Source organism: Pelodiscus sinensis, chromosome 19 (genome assembly GCF_049634645.1).
Source record: "Pelodiscus sinensis isolate JC-2024 chromosome 19, ASM4963464v1, whole genome shotgun sequence".
NCBI lineage: Eukaryota > Metazoa > Chordata > Testudines > Trionychidae > Pelodiscus > Pelodiscus sinensis.
Window position 1 is genome coordinate 14,896,750 of NC_134729.1, and position 18,648 is coordinate 14,915,397.

Below are 18,648 nucleotides of genomic sequence, written 5' to 3' on the forward strand. Positions count from 1 at the left end.
ACCTCTCACCCGTGCGAGGAGCAGCGCTGGCTGTCGCACGGGGAGCGCTCGGGGTGGGAGGGGTTTATAAATCTCACCCGTGCGAGGAGCAGCGCTGGCTGTTGCACAGGGAGCGCTCGGGGTGGGAGGGGTTTATAACCTCTAACCCGTACGAGGAGCAGCGCTGGCTGTCGCACGGGGAGCGCTCAGGGTGGGAGGGGTTTATAACCTCTCACCCGTGCGAGGAGCAGCGCTGGCTGTCGCACGGGGAGCGCTCGGGGTGGGAGGGGTTTATAACCTCTCACCCGTGCGAGGAGCAGCGCTGGCTGTCGCACGGGGAGCGCTGGGGGTGGGAGGCGTTTATAACCTCTCACCCGTGCGAGGAGCAGCGCTGGCTGTCGCACGGGGAGCGCTGGGGGTGGGAGGGGTTTATAACCTCTCACCCGTACGAGGAGCAGCGCTGGCTGTCGCACGGGGAGCGCTCGGGGTGGGAGGGGTTTATAACCTCTCACCCGTACGAGGAGCAGCGCTGGCTGTCGCACGGGGAGCGCTCGGGGTGGGAGGGGTTTATAACCTCTCACCCGTACGAGGAGCAGCGCTGGCTGTCGCACGGGGAGCGCTGGGGGTGGGAGGCGTTTATAACCTCTCACCCGTGCGAGGAGCAGCTCTGGCTGTCGCACGGGGAGCGCTGGGGATGGGAGGCGTTTATAACCTCTCACCCGTGCGAGGAGCAGCTCTGGCTGTCGCACGGGGAGCGCTGGGGATGGGAGGCGTTTATAACCTCTCACCCGTACGAGGAGCAGTGCTGGCTGTCGCACGGGGAGCACTCGGGGTGGGAGGGGTTTATAAATCTCACCCGTGCGAGGAGCAGTGCTGGCTGTCGCACGGGGAGCGCTGGGGGTGGGAGGCGTTTATAAATCTCACCCGTGCGAGGAACAGCGCTGGCTGTCGCACGGGGAGCGCTCGGGATGGGAGGCATTTATAACCTCTCACCCGTGCGAGGAGCAGAGCTGGCTGTCGCACAGGGAGCGCTCGGGGTGGGAGGGGTTTATAAATCTCACCCGGGCAAGGAGCGGTGCTGGCTGTCGCACAGTGAGCGCTCGGGGTGGGAGGGGTTTATAACCTCTCACCCGTACGAGGAGCAGCGCTGGCTGTCGCACAGGGAGAGCTCGGGGTGGGAGGGGTTTATAACCTCTCACCCGTGCGAGGAGCAGCGCTGGCTGTCGCACGGGGAGCGCTGGGGGTGGGAGGAGTTTATAACCTCTCACCCGTGCGAGGAGCAGCGCTGGCTGTCGCACGGGGAGCGCTGGGGTTGGGAGGCGTTTATAACCTCTCACCCGTGCGAGGAGCAGCGCTGGCTGTCGCACGGGGAGCGCTGGGGGTGGGAGGCGTTTATAACCTCTCACCCGTACGAGGAGCAGCGCTGGCTGTCACACGGGGAGCGCTCGGGGTGGGAGGGGTTTATAAATCTCACCCGTACGAGGAGCAGGCACGGGGAGCGCTCGGGGTGGGAGGGGTTTATAACCTCTCACCCGTACGAGGAGCAGCGCTGGCTGTCGCACAGTGAGCGCTCGGGGTGGGAGGGGTTTATAACCTCTCACCCGTGCGAGGAGCAGAGCTGGCTGTCGCACAGGGAGCGCTCGGGGTGGGAGGGGTTTATAAATCTCACCCGGGCAAGGAGCGGTGCTGGCTGTCGCACAGTGAGCGCTCGGGGTGGGAGGGGTTATAACCTCTCACCCGTACGAGGAGCAGCGCTGGCTGTCGCACAGTGAGCGCTCGGGGGTGGGAGGGGTTTATAACCTCTCACCCGTGCGAGGAGCAGCGCTGGCTGTCGCACAGTGAGCGCTCGGGGGTGGGAGGGGGTTTATAACCTCTCACCCGTGCGAGGAGCAGCGCTGGCTGTCGCACAGTGAGTGCTCGGGGTGGGAGGGGTTTATAACCTCTCACCCGTGCGAGGAGCAGCGCTGGCTGTCGCACAGGGAGAGCTCGGGGTGGGAGGGGTTTATAACCTCTCACCCGTGCGAGGAGCAGCGCTGGCTGTCGCACGGGGAGCGCTGAGGGTGGGAGGGGTTTATAACCTCTCACCCGTGCGAGGAGCAGCGCTGGCTGTCGCACGGGGAGCGCTCGGGGTGGGAGGGGTTTATAACCTCTCACCCGTGCGAGGAGCAGCGCTGGCTGTCGCACGGGGAAGCGGCTCGGGGTGGGAGGGGTTTATAACCTCTCACCTGTGCGAGGAGCAGCGCTGGCTGTCGCACGGGGAGCGCTGAGGGTGGGAGGGGTTTATAACCTCTCACCCGTGCGAGGAGCGGTGCTTGCACGGAGAACACAGAGAGTGGGAGGGACTCACTCTCGTGACTCCTCGCTGGCCGGCTGCCGTGCTCCATGTGCCGGGTCTGGTGCTTACAATGAAGGGCCCGCAGGCCGGGGCTGTACGCAGCCCGGTTTTGAGCAATTCGCCCTCCAGCGCCCCTCCCAGCGCTGCCCCAGACACCCCCATGTTACAGCCAGCTGGGGGGTGCTGGGAGCCCAGCCCCCCACTTACCTTGGGGCCCCTGGCGCCCGGGATACCCTGGCAGGCCTGGCACGCCCAGCTTGCCCTGCAAGGAGAGACGGGGAGCTGAGAGGCAGCCGTGCCCGGAGCCAGCCACGCGGCCGAGCAGGGGGCCACACTCACCTTCTCCCCCCGGGGGGCCGGAGGTGCCCGTCTCCCCCACGGGGCCCAGCTGGCCCTTCAGTCCCTCGGGGCCGTTCCTCCCCCCGCGGCCCCAGCGGCCCCGCGTCGCCCTGCAACAGAGACACGCCCCACGGGGCCAGGGTACCGCAGCAGGCAGAGCGGGCTGGAGCCCCCTACTGGGACCCCCCAGAGCCCCTCCCCCTCCTGCCCCCCAGAACTCCTACCCCACCCAGGGCACCGTCCCTCCCCTCCCCCTCACTCCCCCCCAGAGCCCCTGCCCCCACCCGGGGCACCGTCCCTCCCCTATGACCCTCCCCTCCCCCTCACTCCCCCCCAGAGCCCCTGCCCCCACCTGGGGCACCGTCCCTCCCCTGTGACCCTCCCCTCCCCCTCACTCCCCCCCAGAGCCCCTGCCCCCACCCAGGGCACCGTCCCTCCCTGTGACCCTCCCCTCCCCCTCACTCCCCCCCAGAGCCCCTGCCCCCACCCAGGGCACCGTCCCTCCCCTGTGACCCTCCCCTCCCCCTCACTCCCCCCCAGAGCCCCTGCCCCCACCCAGGGCACCGTCCCTCCCCTGTGACCCTCCCCTCCCCCTCTTACTCCCACCCAGAGCTCCTGCCCCCACCCGGGGCACCGTCCCTCCCCTGTGACCCTCCCCTCCCCCTCACTCCCCCCCAGAGCCCCTGCCCCCACCCAGGGCCAGCACGTCCCTCCCCTGTGACCCTCCCCTCCCCCTCTTACTCCCACCCAGAGCTCCTGCCCCCACCCGGGGCACACGTCCCTCCCCCTGTGACCCTCCCCTCCCCCTCACTCCCCCCCAGAGCCCCTGCCCCCACCCAGGGCACCGTCCCTCCCCTGTGACCCTCCCCTCCCCCTCACTCCCCCCCAGAGCTCCTCCTCTTCTGTCCCCAGAGCCCCTCCCCTCCCCCCACCCAGGTTTCATCACCGTCCCACCCCTGTGACTCTGCCCCCATTGTCCAGCTCTGCCAGACCCTGCCAACAGGAAATGCCCCACAATCCGCAGTGAAATGTGGGGCAACGGTCCCCTCAGCAACCAGCCATCACCCCCTCGGGCCCCCTCACCCGCTCGGGCCCCCCGCACCCCCTCGCGCCCCCTCACCCCCTCGGGCCCCCCTCACCCCCTCGGGCCCCTCACCCCCTCGGGCCCCCCGCACCCCCTCGGGCCCCTCACCCCCTCGGGCCCCCCTCACCCGCTCCGGCCCCTCACCCCCTCGGGCCCCCCTCACCCCCTCGGGCCCCTCACCCCCTCGGGCCCCCCGCACCCCCTCGGGCCCCTCACCCCCTCGGGCCCCCCTCACCCGCTCCGGCCCCTCACCCCCTCGGGCCCCCCTCACCCCCTCGGGCCCCACTCACCCTGTCGCCCTTGTGGCCCATGTCACCCTTGAGGCCGGGGAATCCGTCTTCTCCCTGGACAGAGACGCAGCCCCTGGAGCTCTGCCCCGAGACCCACGTAGGGACGCCCAAAGGTCTCGAGCATCTTCCCCCCCAGCCCCGCCGGTGCCCCTCACTCCGCCCCCCTGCCCCTGCCCCCAGCGCCCCTCACTCCGCCCCCCTGCCCCTGCCCCCAGTGCCCCTCACTCCGCCCCCCTGCCCCTGTCCCCCAGCGCCCCTCACTCCGCCCCCCTGCCCCTGCCCCCCAGTGCCCCTCACTCTGCCCCCCTGCCCCTGCCCCCCAGTAACCCTCACTCCGCCCCCCAGCCCCGCCGGTGCCCCTCACTCCGCCCCCCTGCCCCTGCCCCCCAGTAACCCTCACTCCGCCCCCCTGCCCCTGCCCCCCAGTGCCCCTCACTCCGCCCCCTGCCCCCCAGCGCCCCTCACTCCGCCCCCCCAGCCCTACTCCCCAGTGCCCCTCACTCCGCCCCCCTGCCCCCCAGTGCCCCTCACACCGCCCCCCTGCCCCTGCCCCCCAGCACCCCTCACACCGCCCCCCTGCCCCTGCCCCCCAGCACCCCTCACTCCGCCCCCCCAGCCCTACTCCCCAGTGCCCCTCACACCGCCCCCCTGCCTCTGCCCCCAGTGCCCCTCACACCGCCCCCCTGCCCCTGCCCCCCAGCACCCCTCACTCCGCCCCCCCAGCCCTACTCCCCAGTGCCCCTCACTCCGCCCCCCTGCCCCCCAGTGCCCCTCACACCGCCCCCCTGCCCCTGCCCCCAGTGCCCCTCACACCGCCCCCCTGCCCCTGCCCCCCAGCACCCCTCACTCCGCCCCCCAGCCCTACTCCCCAGTGCCCCTCACACCGCCCCCCTGCCCCTGCCCCCAGTGCCCCTCACACCGCCCCCATGCCCCTGCCCCCCAGCACCCCTCACTCCGCCCCCCCCAGCCCTACTCCCCAGTGCCCCTCACTCCGCCCCCCCTGCCCCTGCCCCCCAGCACCCCTCACTCCGCCCCCCCAGCCCTACTCCCCAGTGCCCCTCACTCCGCCCCCCTGCCCCCCAGCGCTCCTCACTCCGCCCCCCCAGCCCTACTCCCCAGCGCCCCTCAATCTGCCCCCCTGCCCCCAGCACCCCTCACTCTGCCCCCCTGCCCCTGCCCCCCAGCGCCCCTCACTCCGACCCCCTGCCCCGCCCCCCCAGCGCCCCTCACTCCGCCCCCTGCCTCCCAGCGCCTCACTCCGACCCCCAGCCCTACTCCCCAGCACCCCTCACTCTGCCCCCCTGCCCCTGCCCCCCAGCGCCCCTCACTCCGCCCTCCTGCCCCTGCCCCCCAGCACCTCACTCCGACCCCCAGCCCTACTCCCCAGCACCCCTCACTCTGCCCCCCTGCCCCCCAGCGCCCCTCACTCCGCCCCCCTGCCCCTGCCCCCCAGCGCCCCTCACTCCAACCCCCCAGACCTGCAGTGGGACATTTTCCATCACTTCATCATCTGGCAGGTCCCAGCTGGTCCCTCCCCTCCCCCGCCCCTTTCTTACCTTCTCCCCTTTGCTTCCCTTCAGGCCTCTGGCTCCAAAGGCCCCCTGGGGAGACACGAGGGGGGATCAGAGCAGGGCTCTGGGCAGGGGGGCAGCAGAGACCCCCAGGTGCAGGATGGGATCCAGGCTGGTGTCAGGCGGGGACCTGCGCATGGGGGGGGGCTCCGGGGCACATGGGGGGCAGGGCACAGTGGGAAACGTGGGCCCAGGAGGGTGGTGGGGGGCTCTGACCCTGCCATGGGGCTGGCCTGACTGGCGGTGCAGGCATCAGGCGTTCGGGGTGGTACCCACCTTGACCCCACGGGGGCCCGGGTAGCCAACGGGTCCCACGGTGCCGGCTGGGCCCTAGGGAGAAAGCGCATCAGACTCCCCAGCCCTGCGCCCCACAGCCCCCGTGGCCCAAGGCGTGGGGCTGTCTGGTGCCCCAGAGGCAGCCCTGCCCCGCCCCATACGTGCCCCTGTGACATCGCTGTGACGTAGTGGGGGGGCCTTGCTAGGGCTGTGGCCACCTCTGCTGTCTGGTCATTATGCAAAGGGGGCTCCAAACTGGTCTGACCAGCCACCCCCCATGGGGAGGAACAAAGGGAGGTGGATGCTGCCCCTGGCTGGGGGCAGGGCTGGAGGAGAGTGAGTTAGTTTCTGTCTGGGAGCATGGAGGAAGCAGCCTCAGCAACAGGCTGGGGGGTTTAGAAGCCGAGACCCCCCCCCATATCAAGGGGGGGCGGAGGCATCCTAGGCCTGCCCTGTAACCTGATGACATCTGTGCTGGGCTGTATCCTGGAGAAGCAATAAACCACCTCTATTCTACTGGCTGGGGGAGTCTGTTCGTGCCCTTACGGGGGTGCAGGAGGCGGGGAACCCCAACGCGCCGTCACAGTAGTGTTGGTACCTTGCTGGGGCTGTGAGCGACCCCCACTGGCTGCTGGCTGTAGCGAGGCCCAGCAGGGCAGGGGGTGAGTCATTATGCAAAGGGGGCGCCAAACCTGTCTGACCAGCTACCCCCCATGGGAAGGAACAAAGGAAGGGGGATGCTGCCCTGGCTGGGGGCCGGGCTGGAAGACTGGGTTAGTCTCTGGCTGGGATCATGAAGGAAGCAGCCTAGGCAACAGGCTGGGGTTTAGGAGCCCAGACCCCCCCCCCCATCTCCAGGGGGGCTGAGGCATCCTAGGCCTGGGCCTGTAACCAGATTCCATCTGTGCTGTGCTGTACCCTGGAGAAGCAATAAACCCCCTCTGTGCTACTGGCCGGGGGAGTCTGTCCGTGCCACTCCGGGGTGCAGGAGGCGGGAACCCCAACGCGCCGTCACCCCCCCCCCATTCCCCTGGGTCTGTACCTGGAGCCCTTTCTCCCCTGCCGGTCCCTCTCGGCCTGGGTGACCCTGCAAGGAAGCAAGACACGGGCTGGGAACGTGGTGCCAGGCCAGGCCCCCGGCCCCACTGGCTGCAGGGAGGGGTGACTGCCGGAGACAAGCCCGAGGGCGTGCCGGGGGGGCTGGGGATGGCCTGCTGCGAGGGGTGGCTGCAGGGGGAGGCGTGCTGGGGGGAGGGGAAGGACATGCCGGGGGAGTGCTCTGGGGAGACAGGCTCGGGGGGGACCTGCCTCCCCTTCATGGCAACCGGCTCTCTGGGTGGGTCTCCGGCCCCCACCCCCCACAGCCCGACATCCCTGGTACTTACGGGGGGCCCGTCGGCCCCGGCCACGCCCTGGATGCCCTGCTTTCCCGGCGAGCCCTGTGCAGAGAAAGGCACGTCAGACCCTGCCCCCCACGGGGCTCAGCCATGCAGGGCCCAGCCCCGGAGCCGCAGGGCCCCCGACTGCTGGGCACGGCTTGAGGAGCTGGGGAGTTTGGGGGGGCTCAGTGCCCGGGCGTTACTGGCTGATGAGCCGAGGGGAGGGAGTTGGTCGTTGCAGGGAACAGCCCAGAACTGGAGCGCTCGGAGGACACGGCTGGGTCCGGCCAGACGCCAGACAAGGGGCGCGGAGGGGAGACCCCGCGAGGGGAGAACAGTCGGGAGGAGGGGGAGGGGGAGGGGGAGCCGGAGAAGAGGGGCCAGGACCTGATGAGGTCTCTTCTGCCCTGGGACCCTAAGGGTCTGTGACCCTGTCACGGAGAGACCCTGGCCGGGGGGGGCTGTTGCTGGGGTACTGGGGACTCGGGGGGTCTGTGACCCTGTCACGGAGAGACCCTGGCCGGGGGGGGCTGTTGCTGGGGTACTGGGGACTTGGGGGGTCTGTGACCCTGTCACGGAGAGACCCTGGCCGGGGGGGGCTGTTGCTGGGGTATTGGGGACTCGGGGGGTCTGTGACCCTGTCACGGGAGGGACCCTGGCCGGGGGGGGGCTGTTGCTGGGGACTCGGGGGGTCTGTGACTCTGTCACGGGAGAGACCCTGGCCGGGGGGGGGGGGCTGTTGCTGGGGTACTGGGGACTCGGGGGGTCTGTGATCCTGTCACGGGAGGGACCCTGGCCGGGGGGGGCTGTTGCTGGGGACTCGGGGGGTCTGATGTGGACGGGGGCAGAGCGGGCAGAACCCCCGGGTGGCAGGGGAGGCTCAGACGTGCAGGGCTGGGGGCAGGGGCCCAGGCCGACTGGCTGGAGGGATCCTTTGCTGCCATCAGAGCTCCATAGTCCCCCTGTTTGGGGCTGGCCGGGAGGGGCTCTAGGCCCTCTGGGAGGGGACCCCTGGGGGGCTCACGGCGGAGGCCCTGAGAGGCAGAGAGGTGGCCCCCCAGGGGAGAGGGGCCCCCCGAGAGAGGGTCCCCCCCAGGAAGGGGCTGTCTCTGCCGCTGGGCTGGGGGGCCCCCGGGAAGGGGCTGCCGCACTGGGGGGGCTGCGTGTGGGCGCGCCCTGTGAGCCGTGGCACCCTGCTTCCAGGCTGCACCTCCCCTCTGCGCCAGGCCCCGGGTGGAACCTCTGGCGGAGTCTGGGGTGACACCTGCGCAAATGCCCCGGGGCCCAGGAGTGGGACCCCTGGAGGTAACCAGGGACACCCCCGGCGCAGACCAGAGGAACCCCAGAGACAGGCGGACACCCCAGAGCGAGACACAAGCTAGAGACGAGGCCGGGCGCCTGACAACAGCCCGGGGAGGGCTGGGTGGGGGTCACAGGCGGCTCCCGTTGGCCTCAAGCGACAGCAGCGACTGGCCCTGCAGCGCCTGGGGACCCACCAAGGTGCAGCCGGTGCTGGGAGCGGCAAAACCCCCAGACTCCCCGGGAAGTGACGTGTCTAAAGGGGCGTTTGCCAAGAGACTCGCCTGGGTCCTGCAGGCCGGGCCTCCGAGGAGCCTCGAACCGCGACCCAAAGACCTCGCTTGTGCTCAGTCTGGCTTGGCCAATAACGGTACAGTCTGTGTGTGTCTGTGTCTGTGCGTGTGCACATGTGTGTGTGTCTGTGTGTCTGTGTGTGTGCATGTGCACATGTGTGTGTGTCTGTGTGTTTGTGTGTGTGCATGTGCACATGTGTGTGTCTGTGTGTTTGTGCGTGTGCACATGTGAGTGTGTCTGTGTGTTTGTGTGTGTGCATGTGCATATGTGTGTGTCTGTGTGTGTGTGTGCATGTGCACATGTGTGTGTCTGTGTGTTTGTGTGTGTGCATGTGCACATGTGCGTGTGTCTGTGTGTTTGTGTGTGTGCATGTGCACATGTGCGTGTCTGTGTGTTTGTGTGTGTGCACATGGTATTGGCAGGCTCACTACTGGTCTATCCAGCTATGTAGACTCTCTTCTCAAACCCTTCGTAACCAATGCCCCCAGCTATCTCCGAGACACTACTGACTTCCTAAGGAAACTACAAAACATCGATAACCTCCCCAATAACACCATCCTGGCCACCATGGATGTAGAAGCTCTAGACACCAACATCCCACATGAAGACGGATTACAAGCAATTAGAAACACTATCCCAGAGGACACCACTGCCAACCTGATAGCAGACCTATGTAACTTTGTTCTCACCCACAATTATTTCCAGTTTGAGAACAACTTATACCTCCAGATCAGCGGCACAGCCATGGGTACACGCATGGCCCCACAGTATGCTAACATCTTTATGGCTGACTTAAAACGACGTTTCCTCAGCTCCCGTCCCCTTTCACCCCTCCTCTACCTACGGTACATCGATGACATCTTTATGATCTGGACGCATGGCCAAGAAACACTGGAGACATTCCAGAGAGATTTCAACAACCTACACTCCACCATCAACCTCAGCCTGGACCATTCTACACGAGGGATCCACTTCCTGGACACCACAGTACAAATCAACAATGGAAAATTAGACACCACTCTCTACAGAAAACCCACCGACTCATACAGTTACCTACATGCATCCAGCTCCCATCCAGAACACACCACACGATCCATCGTCTATAGCCAAGCCCTTCGATACAACCGCATCTGCTCTAACCCCACTGACAGAGACCAGAAGCTTCAGGATCTCTACCAAGCATTTATAAATCTCAACTACCCACCCAGAGAAATAAAAAAGCAAATTGAAAGAGCCAGACGAATACCTAGAAACCATCTACTACAAGACAGACCCAAGAAAACCAACAATAGAACACCACTTGTCATCACCTACAGCCCCCAACTTAAACCTGTCCAACACATTATCAATAAACTACAGCCTATACTGGAACAGGATACCATACTCCAAGAGGCTCTGGGAGACAGACCCATAGTCTCCTATAGACAACCACCTAACCTCAAGATGATTCTTACCAACCACCACAGGACATACCACACTAATACCAACCCTGGTACCTTCCCTTGCAACAAACCCCGTTGCCAGCTTTGTCCACATATTCATTCTGCTGATACCATTATTGGACCTAACCAAGTGAGTTATAAGATCAAGAACACATATTCCTGCGCATCCAGAAATATAATCTATGCTATCGTGTGCCGAAAGTGTCCGTCTGCTATGTACATTGGACAAACATCTCAGACACTTCGCCAAAGGATTAATGCCCACAAAACAGATATCAGACAAGATCACAAAGAGAAAACAGTTTCTTGCCACTTTAACCAGAAAGGACACTCTCTCAATGACTTGACCACCTGCATTCTGCTACAAAGACCTTTTACATCTGCACTTGAAAGGGAATCCTCTGAACTGTCATTCATGTTAAAATTCGACATTCTCCGGGAAGGAATGAACAAACACTCAAACTTTCTCACCCATTACCAAGACAGTTTCCCCAATTATCACCTCTAATACCATTAACTCACAAACATCCCACTCTCCCCACCTCTAATATCATCAATTCACAGACACTTACCTTCCTTCCTCCCCCTTCCCACCCCCCCGCATCCCCCTCCTGTTCTGCAATGTGATTTGTCCTTTTCATAGGTGTTCTTTTGTTTAATTGTATCCTTTGGTATATATGGTTGTGACTACTTTCTTCCACTATTTGATCTGAGGAAGTGGGTCTGGCCCACGAAAGCTCATCATCTAATAAACCATCTTGTTAGTCTTTAAAGTGCTACATTGTCCTGCATTTTGCTTCTGTCTCTGTGTGTGTCTATATGTGCATGTGCACGTGTGTGTCTGTGTGTGTCTCTGTGTCTGTATGTGTATCTGTGTGTGCATGTGTGACATAGTGCGGGTACCTTGCTGGTTGCTGGCTTGGGCTGTGGGTGACCCCCACTGGCTGCTGCCTGTACCACGGCCCAGCCGAGTAGCTGATGGGACCGGGAGGTCACCTGTCCGACCAGTGATCTCCCAGGGAGAGGAACAAAGGGAGGAAGGCGGAGGGCAGCCCCTGGCTGGGGGCAGGGCTGGAAGTGAGGGAGTTTGGTTTCTGGCTGGGATCATGGAGGAGGCAGCCTAGGCAACGGGCTGGGATTTAGGGGCCCAGGCTCCCCCATCTCAAGGGGGCTGAGGCGTCCTAGGCCTGGCCTGGAACCAGATTCCATCTGTGCTGTGCTGTACCCTGGAGAAGCAATAAACCACCTCTGTGCTACCGGCTGGGGGGTCTGTTCATGCCATTTCGGGGGTGCAGGAGGCGGGGGACCCCAACGCGCCGTCACAGCCTGTGCGCATGTGTGTGCCTCTGTGTGTCTGTGTGTGCCTGTGCGTGTGTGCAGGTGTGTGTGTCTGTGCGTGTGTGCATGTCTGTGTCTGTGCGTGTGTGTGCATGTCTGTGTCTGTGCGTGTGTGTCTGTGCCTGTGCATGCGTGCAGGTGTGTGTGTCTGTGCATGTGTGCATGTCTGTGTCTGTGCGTGTGTGTGCATGTCTGTGTCTGTGCGTGTGTGTCTGTGCCTGTGCGTGTGTGCAGGTGTGTGTGTCTGTGCATGTGTGCAGGTGTGTGCCTGTGCGTGTGTGTCTGTGCATGCGTGTGTGCAGGTGTGTGCCTGTGCGTGTGTGTGCATGTCTGTGTCTGTGCGTGTGTGCAGGTGTGTGCCTGTGCGTGTGTGTCTGTGCATGCGTGTGTGCAGGTGTGTGCCTGTGCGTGTGTGTGCATGTCTGTGTCTGTGCGTGTGTGCAGGTGTGTGTGTCTGTGCCTGTGCGTGTGCCTGTGCGTGTGTGTGCATGTCTGTCTGTGCAGGTGTGTGTGTCTGTGCGTGTGTGCAGGTGTGTGTCTGTGCATGTCTGTGTCTGTGCGTGTGTGTCTGTGCATGCGTGTGTGTGCATGTCTGTGCCTGTGCGTGTGTGTCTGTGCCTGTGCGTGTGTGCAGGTGTGTGTGTCTGTGCGTGTGTGTGCATGTCTGTGTCTGTGCGTGTGTGTCTGTGCCTGTGCGTGTGTGCAGGAGTGTGTCTGTGCGTGCGTGTGTGTGCCTGTCTATGTCTGTGCGTGTGTGTCTGTGCCTGTGCGTGTGTGCAGGTGTGTGCCTGTGCGTGTGTGTCTGTGCATGCGTGTGTGCAGGTGTGTGCCTGTGCGTGTGTGTGCATGTCTGTGTCTGTGCGTGTGTGCAGGTGTGTGTGTCTGTGCCTGTGCGTGTGCCTGTGCGTGTGTGTGCATGTCTGTCTGTGCAGGTGTGTGTGTCTGTGCGTGTGTGCAGGTGTGTGTCTGTGCATGTCTGTGTCTGTGCGTGTGTGTCTGTGCATGCGTGTGTGTGCATGTCTGTGCCTGTGCGTGTGTGTCTGTGCCTGTGCGTGTGTGCAGGTGTGTGTGTCTGTGCGTGTGTGTGCATGTCTGTGTCTGTGCGTGTGTGTCTGTGCCTGTGCGTGTGTGCAGGAGTGTGTCTGTGCGTGCGTGTGTGTGCCTGTCTATGTCTGTGCGTGTGTGTCTGTGCCTGTGCGTGTGTGCAGGTGTGTGCCTGTGCGTGTGTGTCTGTGCATGCGTGTGTGCAGGTGTGTGCCTGTGCGTGTGTGTGCATGTCTGTGTCTGTGCGTGTGTGCAGGTGTGTGTGTCTGTGCCTGTGCGTGTGCCTGTGCGTGTGTGTATGTCTGTGTCTGTGCGTGTGTGTGCATGTCTGTGTCTGTGCGTGTGTGTCTGTGCCTGTGCGTGTGTGCAGGTGTGTGTCTGTGCGTGTGTGTGTGTGCATGTCTGTGTCTGTGCGTGTGTGTCTGTGCATGCGTGTGTGTGCATGTCTGTGCCTGTGCGTGTGTGTCTGTACCTGTGCGTGTGTGCAGGTGTGTGTGTCTGTGCGTGTGTGTGCATGTCTGTGTCTGTGCGTGTGTGTCTGTGCCTGTGCGTGTGTGCAGGAGTGTGTCTGTGCATGCGTGTGTGTGCCTGTCTATGTCTGTGCGTGTGTGTCTGTGCCTGTGCGTGTGTGCAGGAGTGTGTCTGTGCGTGCGTGTGTGTGCCTGTCTATGTCTGTGCATGTGTGTCTGTGCCTGTGCGTGTGTGCAGGTGTGTGTCTGTGCGTGCGTGTGTGTGCATGTCTGTGTCTGTGTGTGTGTGTCTGCGCATGTGTGTACCTCTTATGAGCATAACACCCCTAGCCACGAGAGCCCTCCCCCAGCACTGGCTGCCCTGCTGGCCACCACCCCACCAGGGGCTCTATGCCCCCAATCTCGTGGCAGGACCAGCTGGGGGCCACTCCCCCATCCTAGCCCCACACTCACCTTCTCGCCCGGCATCCCCACGGGCCCCTGGGGCCCAGGCAGGCCCTGGCAGAGAACAGAGACGTGTCACAGGGGGGAGGCGAACAGACCCCGTGAGGAAGTGGGGAGTTTGGGGTGCAGAGGGGGCTGCGTGCGGGGGGGGCTCAGTGCCCGGGCGTTACTGGCTAACGTGAGGGGGGAGGGAGTTGGTTGTTGCAGAGAACAGCCCAGAACTGGAGCCGGCGCCCGCTCCCAGACGAGAGACAAGGGGCTACGGAGGGGGACCCTGGCGACCGTGGATGGAGGGGAGGGGAGAGGGGCCCAGGTGACCCTGTTACCTGCAGAGACACTGGCTGGGGAGGGGCTGTTGCTGGGGGTGCTGGGGGCTCTGCTGGCAGATGGGGCTGATTGGGATGGGGGGCAGAGCAGGCAGAGCCCCCCAGGCTGCAGACGTGGGGGCCCGGGGGGGGGCCAGGCCGACTCGCCGGAGGGATCCTTTGCCGGGTTCCGAGCTCCATAACCCCTCCTGCTGGGCGCCGGCCGGGAATCGCCCCTTTGGGATGGGGGCCCCGGGGGGCTCACGGTGGAGGCAGGCCCGTCCCGGAGGTGGGGGGTGGACCCCCAGGTGAGAGGGGGCCCCCCACAAGAGGGTCGCCGCACTGGGGGGGGGTCCTGCCCAGGGACCGACAGGCCGAGTGTGGGCACTACCTGTGAGCCCTGACCCCCCCATGCTCTGGGCCCCAAACCCCCAGCCCCGCCCCAACACCTCCCCCGGACACCAGCCCCCCACATCCCACACACCAGGCCACAGCCCCCCCCTCCGAGAGACGGGGCCGGCCAGCGAACTGCCTGCGGGTCCGGCCTCCCCCCTGGACCCACGTTCGGCCCCGGGGCCGGCACCAGACGTACCTGGGGTCCCGGGGTCCCCTGCTGCCCAGGGGGGCCTGACTCCCCCTGGATCCCCTGGGAAGAGAGCAGCACCGGTGAGACGGGCACAGCCCCCCCGCCCCTCCTGCCGCCAGGGTCGGGGGCTTCTCGGCCAATGGGGGCAGAGAGACCTGGCCCGGCACAGGGCATCCGGCTGGGAACCACCACTGGCAGCCCCCACCTGAGCCAGGCCCCCCCTGCCTGCCCCCCTGCCTGCCCCCCACCCGCCCCCCCGTGCCCTACCCCCTCCGCAGCCCCCCACCCCCCTCCGCAGCCCCCACCTGAGCCAGGCCCCCCCTGCCTGCCCCCCACCCACCCCCCCGTGCCCTACCCCCTCCGCAGCCCCCACCTGAGCCAGGCCCCCCCCTGCCTGCCCCCCACCCGCCCCCCCCGTGCCCTACCCCCTCCGCAGCCCCCACCTGCCCCCCCGCTCCCTACCCCCTCCGCAGCCCCCACCTGCCCCCCCGCTCCCTACCCCCTCCGCAGCCCCCCACCCCCCTCCGCAGCCCACACCTGAGCCAGGCCCCCCCTGCCTGCCCCCCACCCACCCCCCCCGTGCCCTACCCCCTCCGCAGCCCCCACCTGAGCCAGGCCCCCCCTGCCTGCCCCCCACCCGCCCCCCCCGTGCCCTACCCCCTCCGCAGCCCCCACCTGCCCCCCCGCTCCCTACCCCCTCCGCAGCCCCCACCTGAGCCAGGCCCCCCCTGCCTGCCCCCCACCTGCCCCCCCGTGCCCTACCCCCTCCACAGCCCCCACCTGCCCCCCCGCTCCCTACCCCCTCCGCAGCCCCCCACCCCCCTCCGCAGCCCCCACCTGAGCCAGGCCCCCCCTGCCTGCCCCCCACCCGCCCCCCCGTGCCCTACCCCCTCCGCAGCCCCCACCTGCCCCCCCGCTCCCTACCCCCTCCGCAGCCCCCCACCCCCCTCCGCAGCCCCCACCTCAGCCAGGCCCCCCCTGCCTGCCCCCCACCCGCCCCCCCGTGCCCTACCCCCTCCACAGCCCCCACCTGCCCCCCCGCTCCCTACCCCCTCCGCAGCCCCCCCACCCCCCTCCGCAGCCCCCACCTGACCCCAGCTCCCTACCCCCTCCGCAGCCCCCCCGCCCCCCTCCACAGCCCCCACCTGACCCCAGCTCCCTACCCCCTCCGCAGCCAACCCACCCCCCTCCACAGCCCCATACATCCCCTCCCTCCCCCCCAGCTCCCCAGCACAGGCCCCGGGGTCTGCCCCGCCTGTTCTCACCGTGTTGCCCTTGGGCCCGGGGGTGCCATCCATGCCGCTGATGCCCTGCAGGGGAAGGGGGGACCGTTAGTGGGGGGCAGCACAGGCGGGGGAGGGGGGCTCACACAGACAGGGCTCCTACCGGCTGTCCTGGGGCACCGCTGGGGCCGCGGGAGCCAACCAAGCCTCGTACACCCTGCGGCCGAAGAGAGAGAGAGGTCAGCCTGCCCCACACGCCACGCCCTCCCCTCCCCCGGCCCCCCAGCCCGGCAGGGAACCCGGGAGTCCTGCCCCCCCCCGACACCCCAGGCTGGCAGGGAACCCGGGAGTCCTGCCCCCCCCCCCGAGCCAGGCAGGGAACCCGGGAGTCCTGCCCCCCCCCGACACCCCAGGCTGGCAGGGAACCCGGGAGTCCTGCCCCCCCCCCCCGAGCCAGGCAGGGAACCCGGGAGTCCTGCCCCCCCCCCGAGCCAGGCAGGGAACCCGGGAGTCCTGCCCCCCCCCCGAGCCAGGCAGGGAACCCGGGAGTCCTGCCCCCCCCCCCGAGCCAGGCAGGGAACCCGGGAGTCCTGCCCCCCCCGACACCCCAGGCTGGCAGGGAACCCGGGAGTCCTGCCCCCCCCCCCCCGAGCCAGGCAGGGAACCCGGGAGTCCTGCCCCCCCCCCGAGCCAGGCAGGGAACCCGGGAGTCCTGCCCCCCCCCCGAGCCAGGCAGGGAACCCGGGAGTCCTGCCCCCCCCCCGAGCCAGGCAGGGAACCCGGGAGTCCTGCCCCCCCCCCCCGAGCCAGGCAGGGAACCCGGGAGTCCTGCCCCCCCCCCCCCGAGCCAGGCAGGGAACCCGGGAGTCCTGCCCCCCCCCCAGAGCCAGGCAGGGAACCCGGGAGTCCTGCCCCCCCCCCCGAGCCAGGCAGGGAACCCGGGAGTCCTGCCCCCCCCCCCCCGAGCCAGGCAGGGAACCCGGGAGTCCTGCCCCCCCCTCCGAGCCAGGCAGGGAACCCGGGAGTCCTGCCCCCCCCCGAGCCAGGCAGGGAACCCGGGAGTCCTGCCCCCCCCCCCCGAGCCAGGCAGGGAACCCGGGAGTCCTGCCCCCCCCCGTTTGCCACTGGGGATACTCACGGGCTCCCCGGGCTGCCCCCTGGGTCCTGGCGGGCCGCTGGCGCCCTAGGGGAGAGAGCGCAGAGTGACGGGGGCACTGGGCCAGCAGCGCCCAGCCCCCTGCCCTGCCCGGGGCTCTTACCTTGGCTCCGCTCTCTCCGGGGGGCCCTGCTGGCCCCAGCTTTCCCACGTCCCCCTGCAGGACAGAGGGGAGAGGTGAGGCCTGTGGGGCCGGGTGTCGGGTCCTGGTGTGCACATGGGGGGGGGGTCGCGCTCACACCCGCCCGTGGGGTTCGGCCGGGGGGGGGGTCGTGCTCACACCCGCCCGTGGGGTTCGGCCGGGGGGGGTCGCGCTCACACCCGCCCGTGGGGTTCGGCTGGGGGGGGGGGGTCGCGCTCACACCCGCCCGTGGGGTTCGGCCGGGGGGGTCGCGCTCACACCCGCCCGTGGGGTTCGGCCGGGGGGGGTCGCGCTCACAGGGTTCGGCCGGGGGGGGGGGTCACGCTCACACCCGCCCGTGGGGTTCGGCCGGGGGGGGTCGCGCTCACACCCGCCCGTGGGGTTCGGCCGGGGGGGGTCGCGCTCACACCCGCCCGTGGGGTTCGGCCGGGGGGGGTCGCGCTCACACCCGCCCGTGGGGTTCGGCCGGGGGGGGGGGTCGCGCTCACACCCGCCCGTGGGGTTCGGCCGGGGGGGGTCGCGCTCACACCCGCCCGTGGGGTTCGGCCGGGGGGGGGTCGCGCTCACACCCGCCCGTGGGGTTCGGCCGGGGGGGGGTCGCGCTCACACCCGCCCGTGGGATTCGGCCGGGGGGGGGTCGTGCTCACACTTACCTTGTGACCCTTCTCGCCCGGTAGCCCCGGCAGCCCATCGAAGCCCCTTTCTCCCTGCGGGGGGGCAGCATTAGCCGTGCCGGCTTGGTGGGGTGTGGGGCAGGGACCGGGCCCAGCCCACGGCATAAGGGGGCCACAGGTGGCGCTGCCCCACCCCACAGGGCTCAGGTCTTGCCACAATTGCTCAGCCAGCCCTTTTCCCACCCTCTTCCCTCTTCCCCCTCCTCCCCCGCCCCCTCGTTCCCCTCCTCCCCCTGCCCCCTCGTCCCCCCACCCCCTATTCCCTCTTCCATTCGCCCCTTCCCTCTTCCCCCTCCTCCTCCTCCCACCCCTCGTCCCCCCCTCCCCTGCCCCCTCGTCCCCACTTCTGCCCTCCCGTCAGCCCCTACCGCAACCAGCTCCGCCTGCAAACCCTCTCGGCTGCACAGGACCTAGGTGCCTCTTCATCTCAGAGAAGGAAACTGAGGCAACCAAGGGCTGGGGTGCCCCCAGCTGGATGCCTGGCCCCACCCTCCCGAGCCGCCAGCTGCTCCCCTGGCCCAGCCTCCCCCCCCAGGGACCTCAGTCCAGCCACAGACCTTGGGTCCGGTGTCGCCTGGGAGGCCTCGGACCCCGTCTGCCCCAGAGCGTCCCTGCAAAACACAGGACGGGGGTGATCTGGGGGGGGCGCTGGAGGCCCGGGGAGCCCTGGGGTGTCTGCAGGGACTGAGGCAGCCTGGGGGCCGAGCCACCAGCTCACAGGAACAGAACGAAGCACCGAGCTCTCGGGGCACCTGGGGCCACAGGGGGGCCAGGGGAAGGGCTGGGGCAGTAGCTGAGGAGCTGCACTGTTCAGTAAAGGGGGGCGCATGGGGCAGGCTGGGGAGGGCACAGAGCGAGGTGCCGGCAGGGGGCGCTGTGGGATATTGGGGGGTGCATGGGGCAGGCTGGGGAGGACACAGAGCGAGGTGCCGGCAGGGGGCGCTGTGGGATATTGGGGGGCACATGGGGCAGGCTGGG

At 67.4% G+C, this 18,648-nt stretch overlaps 1 protein-coding gene across 2 annotated transcripts in view; it reads right to left on the reverse strand.

Moving 5' to 3' along the window:
- Nucleotides 1–2,540: 2,540 nt before the first annotated feature.
- Nucleotides 2,541–18,648, reverse strand: part of LOC142818973 (collagen alpha-1(XI) chain-like) — a 40,253-nt gene continuing 24,145 nt past the window's right edge. The window contains exons 17-30 of one of the 2 annotated variants that reach the window (XM_075902508.1): nt 18,228–18,281; nt 17,650–17,703; nt 16,958–17,011; nt 16,837–16,881; nt 15,862–15,915; nt 15,741–15,785; nt 14,482–14,535; nt 13,594–13,638; nt 7,260–7,313; nt 6,917–6,961; nt 5,875–5,928; nt 5,584–5,628; nt 4,028–4,081; nt 2,541–2,763 (exon numbers count right to left, since the gene is read on the reverse strand). In XM_075902508.1, coding sequence (XP_075758623.1) covers nt 2,650–2,763; nt 4,028–4,081; nt 5,584–5,628; nt 5,875–5,928; nt 6,917–6,961; nt 7,260–7,313; nt 13,594–13,638; nt 14,482–14,535; nt 15,741–15,785; nt 15,862–15,915; nt 16,837–16,881; nt 16,958–17,011; nt 17,650–17,703; nt 18,228–18,281 — 771 coding nt within the window. In that variant the 3' untranslated portion in view covers nt 2,541–2,649. The remainder of the gene's footprint in view (nt 2,764–4,027; nt 4,082–5,583; nt 5,629–5,874; nt 5,929–6,916; nt 6,962–7,259; nt 7,314–13,593; nt 13,639–14,481; nt 14,536–15,740; nt 15,786–15,861; nt 15,916–16,836; nt 16,882–16,957; nt 17,012–17,649; nt 17,704–18,227; nt 18,282–18,648) is intronic. The other variant, XM_075902509.1, reaches the window with a different exon arrangement.